The sequence below is a fragment of the Terrapene carolina genome, unplaced genomic scaffold (genome assembly GCF_002925995.2).
Source record: "Terrapene carolina triunguis isolate 2854851 unplaced genomic scaffold, T_m_triunguis-2.0 Scaffold843, whole genome shotgun sequence".
Taxonomy (NCBI): domain Eukaryota; kingdom Metazoa; phylum Chordata; order Testudines; family Emydidae; genus Terrapene; species Terrapene triunguis.
The window spans coordinates 55,917-68,318 of NW_020665194.1; the positions used below are offsets into that span (position 1 = coordinate 55,917).

A 12,402-nucleotide genomic window follows, 5' to 3' on the forward strand; every position below is an offset into this window, starting at 1 on the left:
CTTTCTAGGTCAAACTCAGCATCTTCAACTCCTCCCCAAACCCAGTCAACACCCAATGCATCTCCCGGAGCCAGGGCCGGCTCTAGGCACCAGCAAACCAAGCACATGCTTGGGGCGACACATTTTCAAGGACAGCATTCTGGCCGTCTTTTTTTCTTTCTTTCTTTTTTATGCTTTGGGTGGCAAAAGCCTAGAGCCGGCCCTGGCAGCAGCAGCGCGTCGCCCTGGGGCCGCTGCGGTTCGCGCCGCGGGGGAGCAGTGCCCACACCTTGTGGCTGGGCCGGGCAGGCTCCGAGCAGGGGACACTCGGGCTGGGAGCTGCCCCTCGGGGCACACGGAGCCACCTGCAGATGCCGCAGGGCGGCCGCCCCCCCAGCGCCGCAGCCGGGGCTGGGCGAAGCGGCCAGAGCCACAAAGGGACTGTGGCAGGGCGGCCAGAAGCAGCAGCAGGGCCATAGAGGGCGGGGCGCTGCCGTGTGGGGCCCGCGTCCCGCTCTCCGGGGCTCCGCTGCCTCTGGGGCTGTCCTGCCCCGGCTCCTCAGCCCCCTGCCGGAGCCGTCCCCCAGCTCTGCCCTCCCGGGTCCCGGCCAGTCCTGGAGGCGGGAGCCCTGGCTGGAGGGACCCTGGGCTGAGGCGCGGCCCGGGAGCCCTGCTGCTTACCCCGACCCTGCCAGCGCCGGACCGGCTGGAGGCGAGGGAGGAGCGGGCAGAGTCAGCACTGGTGGGGGGGAGCCCAGGGCTGGGGCGGCAGAGGGAGCGGGTGGGGTGGGGGAGAGAGCCCAGGGGTGGGGTGGGGGGGGGCCAAATTTTTTTTTGCTTGGGGCAGCAGAAAACCTAGAGCCGGCCCTGCCCGGAGCACTGCCGTCACACGCTCCCGATGCTTTCCTTCACTCCCTTCCCAAGCGGATTGCTGTATTCGACACCAGACGCCGTTTGCAAGTGGGCTTTTGGTGGTCGAGCCAATCTGGAGGCGACAAAGGCCTGGGTCACTCACTGTAGCAAGGTCCACATCAGGGAGAAACTCCACCTCCTGGGTTCCAGGTAGATGGGAAGAACCCACGGTGTCTGCAATGTCTTTGTAAAAATTCTGGTGAAAACTTAGGCCCCTTTGGAGGAGCACCTTAAAAACCTAACCAGGTATCTCACAAAGAGAAGAAAAATAATCAGTTTCATTTTCCCTCTGAGTCATTGATAGGAGTGGTTCTCAAGCTGCGGTTTGTCGTAACACTCAGATCCGTCAGGGACACACAGGCTAGACAAGGATCTGGCGGGATCTCCAGCTTACAAAGAGGTCTGCAGGATGGAAGACACAGATAGAAGTTGATCTGCATGCAGTTGGAGTTCCAACTCAAAGGCTGGTTTCGGTCATTGGCTTCACTTTGCTTCCCTTCGCTGTGTCTGTTTCTAGTGGTAGATCCAGTTTGTTTGGATTTTTTTTTCTCTTTTACTATTTGATTTGTTGGGGGTGCTGAAGGACATACAATTCTTCCACCAAACTGAAGGATGTTTTGGGGTGATCTCCCTGCCTCGCACGGCATCATGGTGCTAAGTCATCATTGGCGGAAATCTCTTATCCCCAAGGTTTACCAAAATCATTCTTCTGAAGAGCAATTTTTTGGTGCTGTTGAAATGCAGCAGATCGCATCAAAGGGCCAGTAGTTTAAAAACCTTCCCCTCTAAGCCTCAACCAAGAGGATCTTCAACCTTTCCCCAGTTCAGTCAAACAAATTAAACACTGTCCTATACTCTCTATACACTCATGAAATCCAAGCCGACAGGAGTTTTGCTGTTGACTTCAGTGGATTTCACCCACAATACCTTTTCTTTTCAGGATCAAAGTAGGAAATATTTGCAAGTGCTCTTAGCAGCAGCTGGTCCATTGCCTGCCATTGCGCTCTTCATTCATTGTGGTTATGTTCAGAGAGATTTTAGCAGAGAGGTTCAAAATCATCTGGGGGAGGATTTGGATTAGCAAAATCAATAGGAATTTGATTTGCAAAGCCCTTAGTCACACTGAAAATCTCAGTCTCTGTTGAGACACCATTAACTTGCAATTGACCTCAAAAAGTGAGTTCAAAGTAGTTTCAGCTCCTACCCCTGCACCTACATGTTCCTCCTCTTTTTGGTCAATAATGTGGGGTAATTATGACTCATTTTTCTCTTTCAGGGTATTGCCTAATTAATCCCAATGACTAATTCCGGCATTGTGTTTTGCTGTCATTGACTGTGTGTTTTATTTTGAGACCTATTTTGAGACTGTGACTCTGTTACTTTCACAATCCGATGGCTTCTAATTGTTGATTTATTTGGGTGATTGTTCGGGGTGAGTGCCTGACATCAGTCAATATGAATGACTGTGTCATAGTTTATTTCATGTTCACAATCCAAAGCTGTTGTTTAAATGAAGTTTTTCCTTAGCAAGACAACAATAATAATAATTAATAATCCCTAGCTCGTATCTAGCATTTTTCACCAGTAGATCTCAAAGTGCTTTACGAAGGAAATCAGTATCATTATCCCCAGTCACAGGTGGGGAAACTGAGGCATGGATCGTGGCTGTGACTTACCCACCGTCACCCAGCAGGCCAGTGACAGAGCCAGGAAAAGGAGCCAGGTCTCCTGAGTTGCCTCTCATCAATTATTTACTCCCACTTTCCTTTAAGGAACCTGTCAGAGGGACCTATCCCAGGTGGCTTCAGGCCTACTCGCTGCCTCAGTTTCCCTTCAGATGGTTCTCTCCGCTCCCAGCGCTGTTAGGCCTTAACCCACCTGCTAAGGGCTTGTCGACACTTGGAAATGTACCCATATGGTATTCTGGAATCGTTCTTTTGCTATTAACCCTCATATGGACCCTCTTGCTCCAGAATAAAAGCCTCTTCACGGGGGATGCTATCGAATCAGCTGTTCCAGAATCATCATTCTGGAGTCGCTATTTCAGTACATTCCCAAGTGGAAACAAGCCTTATAGGACAAAAAGCGGATCCTTTCCGGAGTTAAACTTCAAACGATTAAACCCACAATCAAAATATTCCCTCTTAGCTCCTTAGTGACCTGGCCCTTCCTTCCGCCCGCGCGCCTGCTCACCCCCCCCCCCGATCCATTCCTTCTTCTCCCCAGCACAGGGAAGCCTGCAAACCCCACCCCCAAGGGAAATGCCCACCCAGCCTCTACTGTAGGTCCTGGCCCTGGTACTTTGTCCCACATAAGCAGTCGTCTCCTATGGCCCGTAGCTCCTCCCTCACCGAAAGGGGCGGGCCTTGAGTTCTGGTGGGCTCCTCCCACTGCCTTGGGTTTCAAACAGGCCAGGAGGGAGAAGCGGGAATTGACAGGGAGGTTCTCTGTGAGGGTGGGGTCTTTCTCACTCCCCGATCCATGCACACATCTGGATAGAGCTCCTCTGAGCAGCAGCCGCTGATGTGGCTTTATGTAAGGGGACTGTTGCCCCCTTACTAACATTCAGTGGGGGTGTTTTGGTTGCTAGCTCCCAGCACTAAAAGGGGAAGGGTCGATGGGAAATCAGGACCCTGAGACTGACAGTCCCCAGGAACAATGGGGAGAGGCCAATGCTCCAGATCAGCCTGATGGACAGGGCAGGCAGGCTAATCAGAGAATCAGGAGGCGAGGGGGGGTCCCGTCCTCCTCTGTGTGAGCTGGAATTGCCTGGGTCAGACAGAGTGGGGCCGAGCTAAGGAGAGAGCAGGGGCCCGAGCTAAGCTGCTGGGAGCAGAGCTGCAGCCCCAAAGCCAGAGCACAGCCCAGAGAGAGCAGAGCTGCCCTGGGGGCAGAGCTGCAGCAACCAGAGCCAGAGGGGCCAGAGAAGCAGCCCAGGGAGCTGGAGGCAGAGCAGCAGCAGGAGCCGTGCTGAGGCAGAGTGGAGCTGGAGCTGGAGCCGGGGCTGGAGCAGTCCGGAGCAGGGTGCGGTGAGCAGCTGGGGAGAGGAGGGGGACCCTGGGCAGTGAGCCCAGTGCAGGGAGACGCCTCAGCCAAGAGGCCCTGCAGGCCAGGCTTGGAGGGGGATCGTAACCCTGTCAGGGTGGGGGCGACGCTGGGAAGAAGGGTCCTGCCACCTAGAGCCTGAGAGCGTGTGGCCACCACCAGAGCAAGTGTCCAACCCGCAGCATCCCTGCAGCACAGCCAGGGCCTGAGAAGGAGCCTGGGACCTACAAGGAACAGACTGTGACCTGCCCTGACGTTCCAGAGACACTGGTTGTGATGTTCCCGGCCACAGAGCGGGGTGATGTGTTTTCCTTTAACCTTTCCCATTTTTCCTTATTCTTTTCTTTAAATTAATTGTTAATTAAACAACTTGTATTTGCTTTAAATTGTATGTAATGATCAGTGGGTCAGGGAAGTGCCCAGTGCAGAGAGAGCCCCCCGGAGTGGGGACACCCTAGCCCCTGTCCTGGGTGACCACAGCAAGGTTGGGGGTCGAGCCCCCCAGGAATCCTGGGCCCAGCCTTGTCGGGGTTTATGAGGACTCTGCCAGACAGGAGAGTGGAAGGGGAGTCCTCAAGGGCAGGGAGGCCTCTGGGTAAAGGAAGTGCGAGCGAGGACTCAGATCCTTTCGCTAGCCCACTTCACCAGGGTAGTGCAGAAGCCAGGAAAGTTCCCCACAATAGCGGGACCATTCCCCCACTTACATTTACAAAGCAGCAGGCGTTGTCTGGGGTTCTCGGCTTGGCATCCCTGTCCAGTTCCCCCATTTTGTTCCCTCACCCCGTCCCAAGTAATTAATTTATTTATGGGTTCTGTGGTGCCCCCTTCATCTCCCTTTTGTTCTGATGGGGCTCTTAGGCTGCTCCGGAGGGTCATAGGTCAGCAGCGAGGGGGCTGATGGGAATGGTAGTTCCCAGCTTGGCAGATACATCGGATCTGTTTCTATTGTTGCATAACTAGAGATTTCCACCTATTTTTTTAAAATGATCTCCTGGTAACATTTGCTAAAACTAGTGGGGTACAAAGTGGCTCCTTTCTTGGAGTCCACCCTGATAGCAAGAAGTGCTTCCCAGATTCTTGGTCTGGGAAGCTCAGCCCTTAAAGGCACAGCCCGCCCCCCCCCCCCCATACCACATCACCCTCCTGCTGTAAAGCTAGTGGTTTCAGGATGGATCCCCTCAATCTGTGCTCTTCTCCTGGTAGGCACTGTTATCATAGGCACGGGAACTAGGGGTGCGGGGGGTGCTGCAGCACCCCATGTTTTATGTGGGGCTCTGCTTCCAGCCCCGCACCCTGGGTCCCCGCCCCGCACCTGAGGGTCCCAGCCACCGGCCCTGTGCCTCTGGTTCTGGTCCCACACCTGGGAGTCCCAGCCGTGGGTCCCAGCTGCCGGCCCCGCACCTCCGCTTCTGGCCCCCCACGCGGGCTTCCAGTCCCACTCCTGAGGGTCCCGGCCGCCAGCCCCGTGCCCGCCCCCAGCTGTGGCCCCAGCCTCAGCCCCATTACCCCTGTCAGGGTCCCCGCTCCTGGCGCTGCTCCTGGTCCCAGCTGGAGGGGGGTAGGGACAGGGGTAAGGGGGCTGGCTTCTAGCACCCCTACTATTAAAAGTGTTCCCCCACTACTGGCGGTTATTTAGTGGGATGCATGGAGTTACCTCAACCCCAGTGCACGTCACAGAGATAGGATGAGGTTAACAAAGAGAAGGGTTGGGGTGATGTGATCCCAGGCTATAAGTACTTATATAGGGGACAAATATTTGCTAATCAGTCTAGCAGAGTGTAGTGGGGTAGTCCCCCACCCCTGCCCGGAAGGGCTTTACACAGCCCTGGCAGAGGGCTGGGGCAAAGGAAAAGCTACTAGGCTGATTGGGGAAGTAGCTGCAGCGGGGCCACGCCCCAATCAGGCCTCAGCTGGCCCTATATAAGAGGCTGTGAGGCAGAAGCTAAGTAGTCTCTCTCTGTGTTCAGAGGGAGAAGGGCTGTGCTGTGGGGAGCTGAGACAGGGTACCTGGGTGGAGCAGGGCTGGGGAAAGGCTGGGGAGCTCCAGCCTGGAAAGCCCCAGGCTGCGGCCTAGTAGAAGGCCAAAGGGTGCTGGGGGTTGCAGAGGACAGCCCAGGGATAGGTCAAGGCAGCAGGTCCAAACCCAACCCAACTTTGCCTCTGATGAGTGGCTTATACTGCAGTCTGCCCCAGGGAGTGGGGGCTAGTTGGTGACTGGCAGTGGCCTTATTCTGAGGCAAGGTGGGGATAGTGGGTGGGGGTTCCCTGGGGAGGGGAGACCCTAAGACTGAGGGGTTACTGCCAGGGGGTAGCACCCCAGACAAAAGGGCACTGGGGTCCAAGGAGAGACATGGGGGCTAGAGGACAGGTAGATCAATAGCCTGCAGAGGGCGCTCTGGGCTGGAAGAGCTAATTCCCAGAAGAGACCAGCAGGAGGCGCCGCAGGGGTGAGTCCGATCCTCTACACAGAGAAAGATCTAGCAAGATCCAAGGGCTGGAAGTAGAAGCTAGACAAATTCAGACTGGAAGTAAAGTGTACATTTTTAACAGTGAGGGTAATTAAACATTGGAGCCATTTACCCAGGAGTTGGGGTGGATTCTCCAGCACCGGTCATTTTAAAATTGAGCTTGGATGTCTTTCAAAAAGATCTGCTTTAGTTCAAACAGCAATTAATTCTGAGATGTCCAATGATCTCAGTGGTTTCTTCTGACCTAGGAATCTACGAATCTCCCGCTGACATTGGCCATGGGGAAGTACAGAGTCTCACAAGAGAAGTTTCCTCTTCCACATTTATTGATCTTTGCAGCCAAGCAGCTGCCCCTTTTCAGCTTCCCAGTTCAAACACAGAACATTAAAATTAAGGGAGCTCTCCGGATCTGGATGTACCACCAGCATCTTCGCTAAACACAGGTAAGGGACCCCGTCACCGAATGACCCCTGAGTCTCTGTCCCACACTCATTTTCCCTCCTCCATCCCCAGAGCTGGGAGGTAGTGAAGTGTGAAGCTGGAAATGGGGAGCCATGGGGTGGAAGCACAGTGCAGAGGACGGGCAGTAGCAGATTACTGTACGGGCCCATGGGGCCCGTGCCTAGAGACTCCAGAAAAAATCTCCCCCTGCCACAGCCCCAAGGCTGCAGGTTTCTCTGGTCTTTGGGCCATAGTGGGGGGTGGGGCATAAAGGAGCGAGTGGGGGGTGGGGCCACAGGGAAAGGGCGGGATGCGCTGGGGCCATGAGTGGAATGGGGGCAGGGCCGCAGGGAAGGAACCGAGTGGGGCAGAACGGGGGCAGGGCCGCAGGTGGAAGGGGTGGGGCAGGGCCATGGTTCTGGGGCCGGGGCCCCCCACACTTGCTCCAGCCCAGGGCCCCAGGAGACCTTAATCTACCTCTGATCACGGGATGGTGCAAGCAGCCAGGACAAATCCAGTGGCCGGATCCTCAGCAGGTGTTACTGAAGCTAATAAGCGTACCTAGCTCTTACTTAGTGCTTTCCAGCCGGAGATCTCAAAGCATCATGAATATCTGATCTTCCCTGGTTTTACTGAAAGACTCCTTGGCTGACTCAGATATGGATTGGGAGCTTTCTCTCCCTGTAACTGAACGGGGAAAAGCTGTGACATCATTAATAGATTTCTTTTCCAACTTCTTTCTCAGACACCCCCATCCTCAGGGAGGTGGTCCAACCCCCATGGCTTGGGAGTTTTCAAACAGGACTGTATCAAGGATGTAAATTAGAACTGGTCAGGAAATGGCTCCCCATTCACACACACACCCCTATGGAAAATCCCAAAAATGCAGGGTGGGGGAGGGGAATCTGTTTTTGCAACTGAAAATATTTTGCTTTTCTGAATTAAAAGTCAAAATTTTGCAGGACAAGCAAACACCACAAAAATTTATTATGATAAAAATCCAATTTTTCCCTTGAAAGATAGTTTTCATGAAAAATTTTCAACCATCCTGCACGTAGAACCCAGCACAACCCCCGTGGGGGTCAGGGCTGGATTCTTAACTCTGTGACCCCCGCGGTAAACCCAGAGTGACCCCATTGCAATCCATGGGGCCGGGGCTGGATTCTGATCTTATTTACCCTGGCATAAAAATAGAGTTCCTCTATTTCCCATAGCTGGAAATAATACTTTTATATTTTCTTTATCATCTGCATTACAATCAACATTTCGCCAGTAAAGGCCCCCAGTAAATTGGCTTGCTTTCTGTGAGTTTCGCTCTGTCCAGTAAGATGTCCAATTTCTATGTTCAGTCTCTCTCCATCCAACCTTTCGTGCTCCTTCTTGCTTCTAACGGGATTTTTCTTGTTCTCCTGTCCCAGGATCGGCTAATCCAGGTGAAGGACTCCAGCTCTCATCCCCTGCTAAGGCTCACGTGCACGGGGTCGCACAGGCAGGGCGCTTCCGGATGACAATCCCCAGGGGTTTGCTGCTCAGCGTGCTGATTTACAGCACTGTCTCTGGCATCCGATGTCCGGATAAGGCGCCAAGTAAGGAGGAAGCCCGGTACAACGCTGATCCCTTGAGTCCACATCACAGGCGCTGACTTTTATTTTCCCCCAGGGGTGCTCCACCCTGCTCTGCCCTGAGGCCCTGCCCCCACTCTGCCCCTTCCCCCGAGGCCCCACCCTTGCTCCGCCTCTTCCTGCCCTGCTCCACCCCCTCCACCAAGGGCCAACCCTCGCTCCACCGCTTCCCCACAGAATGACAGAGTTGGGCTTCAGCCCACACACACTCTCTCTCTCTCTCTCTCTCTCTCCCTTTAACACTCACCTCCAACACAAACTTGTGGTGTTGTTGTTACTACTTGGTACTTCCTGCAATGCATGTATATTCTCTGTAATTTTATTCTTTCAAAGTGTGCTATTTTACTGTTTTGACTGCTCTATGCCAAAGAAACGTGATTTTTTTTTCCCCTCCCACACCACAAAAACAATAATGAAAATAAGCAAATACAAAGACTTCACAGTCCGTTCAAAAGCATCTGGCAGTCTGGATTTGGCCTATTGACTACCCCTAGGGTAAGACGTTTCACCTGTTCCCTCCCTTGCTCACTATAAACTGGTGTTCACAGGAATTAGCAAGACCAATGGTCCATTTAGTCCAGTGTCTAATGGCAGTTGGTACCAACTACTTCAGAGGAAGATACGTAGTTAAATTCAGTTATCTGCTCTAATTGGGGGCCCAGATCAGAGAATCAAAAATCCAGATGAACTGGAGAATGGGGAAAAGTGATGCTGGAACACCATCTAGTGGCCTCGGGAGAGATCGCCCCCTTCTGGCCCTGGGATCCTGGTTCATCAGATAAATGGTGTCCTGCCTGCACCCCAACCCCCTGCCCTGAGCCCCCTGCTGCACCCCACACCCCAACCCCCTGCCCTGAGCCCCCTGCTGTACCCCACGCCCCTTCTGCACCCCAATCCCCTGCCCTGAGCCCCCTGCCTGCACCCCGAGCCCCCTGCTGCAACCCACACCTCAACCCCTTGCCCTGAGCCCCCTGCTGCATCCCACACCCCTTCTGCACCCTGAGCCCTCTGTCTGCACCCAACCCCCTTCTGCACCTCAACTCCCTGCCCTGAGCCCCCGCCACATCCCTCATGCACCCTCTGGGGGCAGGGAGGGGGCGGACTTGGGGTGGGGACTTCAGGGAAGGGGTTGGAATGGGGGCAGGGAAGGGATGGGAAGAGGCGGGGCCTCATGGAAGGGGTGGAGTGTGGGGAGGGCCGGGGGCAACGAGGGGGTTGTCAGTGATGCGGCCCTCGGGCCAATGAACTAGCCCTCATGTGGCCCTCGTGGTCATTTGAGTCTGAGACCCCTGAGCGATGCTATAGGTACCTCTGGAGTCCTACAACACAGTGGCACAGCGATGGTGGGAAGAAACGCTGTATAGAGCTGTGTGTGGATGTGGCAGGTGCTGTTTGTCAAACAACTGTTCTGCAGAGTGGACATGCTGCACCACTGCAGGGATCAACAGCGTCAGTTGCAGCCACTCCACAGTCTGTCCTGGTGCTTCCTCCAGGTGCTAACTCAGACCAAAAGGCGTTTCCAGCCTCCCAAGAGTAATGAGGCAATGTATACGTGGGAAACACCTGTTTGGTGTGCAAAGTTCAGGATCAGCCCCTTTCTGAGAACAGTAAAAGGAAACTGAATTTGTCTCTTCCTGCAGAAGCAGCCATGGCTGCTGCGAATCCAGCAAAAATGCTTCTAGGTGAACTGACTTGTTCAGTGTGTAAAGATTATTTTAAAGATCCAGTGTCTCTAGATTGTGGGCACAATTTCTGCCAGGCCTGCATCACTCAGTGCTGGGAGGCATTGAGTACAAACTTCCCCTGTCCTGAGTGCAGAGAAACCTTCCCCCAGAGAAACGTCAAACCAAACAGACAGCTGAGGAATATTGTAGAAGCTTCCAGAAAACTTACACGGGAGTCAACAAAAGAACCAGAAGTTGAGAGAGTGTGTGAAAAACACCAGAGGGCTATAGATGTCTTCTGCCAAGTGGAAGAAATGCCCATGTGTGCGGTTTGCCACCTGTCCCGAGATCACAGAGAACACCCTGCGGTTCCCATAGAGGAGGCTGCTGAGGATTACAAGGTAGGAAATCACGGGACAGTGTAAAAGCAGGAATGGCCAGGAACTGCATTTTAATAAAAAAAAATTATGGCAAAATCAGTGGATACAGTTAGACCCCCTTACGAACAATACTTTAGCAATGAGAACAGACTTATAACACACTGTTATTAACCTGTTCCAACCCAAAATCATTTTAAACACCAATAAGGACCCAGAAAAGTCAGTTCCGATGTGACCCAGGGGGTGAAATTTATACATATAGCACAGAACTATTACAGTGGAACTGTTGCTGACCTGGGCCACATATTCTGCTAGAAATGAAAAAAACATCTTGTGTGCATGTGTTGTGCACTTGTCATGAGTCAGTGCAGCCACAGGAATTGCTGGATTTTCCTGAAAAAAGGCACATTAAGGAGGAAAGGAAAAGTCTCCTAGTTGAAACGTGGCATATGAAAGAAGTGTAGTTGGCTTCAATATTGTCACCTCTTAAAAATACCAATAACTTCTGGAAGATCCAAACTTACAGAGATTTCAGGGCCCTGGCAGTACTGACACACAAACCCTTCCAGGGGACAGTGAAGGTTATACTCACCACATAAGTCATTGTGACTGATTCCGCTTTTCTGTTTTTCATACATTATTTTTTATTTGTTGTGTATTTTTGGGAAGAGTCACTCTCGTATGGGCAGATGAGATATTAGAGTCTGCTATTTTTCACTGGTAATTTTTAGAGAGGCCTAAATGTTTCTGCTCCACAACTTTTGACAGTACAGACGGCAATGTATGAACATGAGATCTCAAGGGATATTTTCTCATTCCTATAGGGCACACATGGGTCAGGTGTTTCATCTAGTCCCAAATAACGAACAATCACTTTGTCCACATTTCCATCAAGAACTTCATATCCGTATCTGTGACACAAAACCTCATCTGTATCGATCAGTCTTCAAAAATATCTCTTCCTTACCAGAGGATCCCCTGTTAGGGAAAGATGTCTTCCTCTGTGGACCCATTTGTATTGATCACATCTCCGGTCATCTTTTTTGTCCTTTTTCCCTTCATAACTGTGTGCAAGCAGCTGTCCATTTTTTGGCTTAGAAGCTGGAAGAGTCAATATTTTGTCTTTTATAGGATTTCTTAAAATATCCAGTGCTTCCTGCAGTGAAAGTGGTCCCAATTTATACATAGAAACTAAACTACACATACTGGAGAAAAAAAAGACTAAACAATCTATTTTATTGTACTTGTGCACCTGTGAACTTTAGGTTTTGTTAAATCTTCTGTGCAAATCAGATTAGAGTTAAGGGGAGACACACCACCAACTGGACAATTGTCGAGACGCAACTGATGATAGAGGAGGATGGTTAAAGTAGAATAATGTATTGCATTTAAGCAACACACACTCCCAGCTCAGTGATTGGCAACAATGATAGGGACCTAGGAGATTAGTGGCCTATTCTGAGCCTACTTATGTGCCATGCAACTGTACACACAGGGGATTTCCACACCCTCTAAGCAGCTCTGTGCATTCTCGACACCGACTGAGAGCTATGTGTAGGGGGAAGATCAAGGTTACTGCAGTAGAGCAGAGGTGAAAACGGGGTGAAACAGGTGTTCCCACAGGTACATGCGTTCTGAAGCAGCAAGAAAGCGAGTATTCTCCCCGCATAGAATACCCACCCTGTCCCCCTCACTGCCTGCTCCCTGGCCCCATTCCTGTGGTAACATCTTAGCTGGTCTAGGAGTGAGCACTGAAAGTGCTCTGTGACAGAAGAGTGACATTAGAGTAAGGAAATGGACTTGCAGGGGGCAGAGAGACAAGGTGGGGGAGGTAATATCTTTGATTGGACCAACTTCTGTTGAGGAGACAAGCTTTTGAGCTTACACAGAG

The 12,402-nt window shown here is 52.2% G+C and overlaps 1 protein-coding gene across 1 annotated transcript in view; it reads left to right on the forward strand.

Moving 5' to 3' along the window:
* The first annotated feature begins 10,115 nt into the window (after window positions 1-10,115).
* LOC112108155 (zinc finger protein RFP-like) overlaps window positions 10,116-12,402 on the forward strand; it is an 18,239-nt gene continuing 15,952 nt past the window's right edge. Inside the window, exon 1 of the mRNA XM_026660896.1 lies at window positions 10,116-10,532. Within this exon, the coding sequence (XP_026516681.1) occupies window positions 10,116-10,532 (417 nt within the window). The remainder of the gene's footprint in view (window positions 10,533-12,402) is intronic.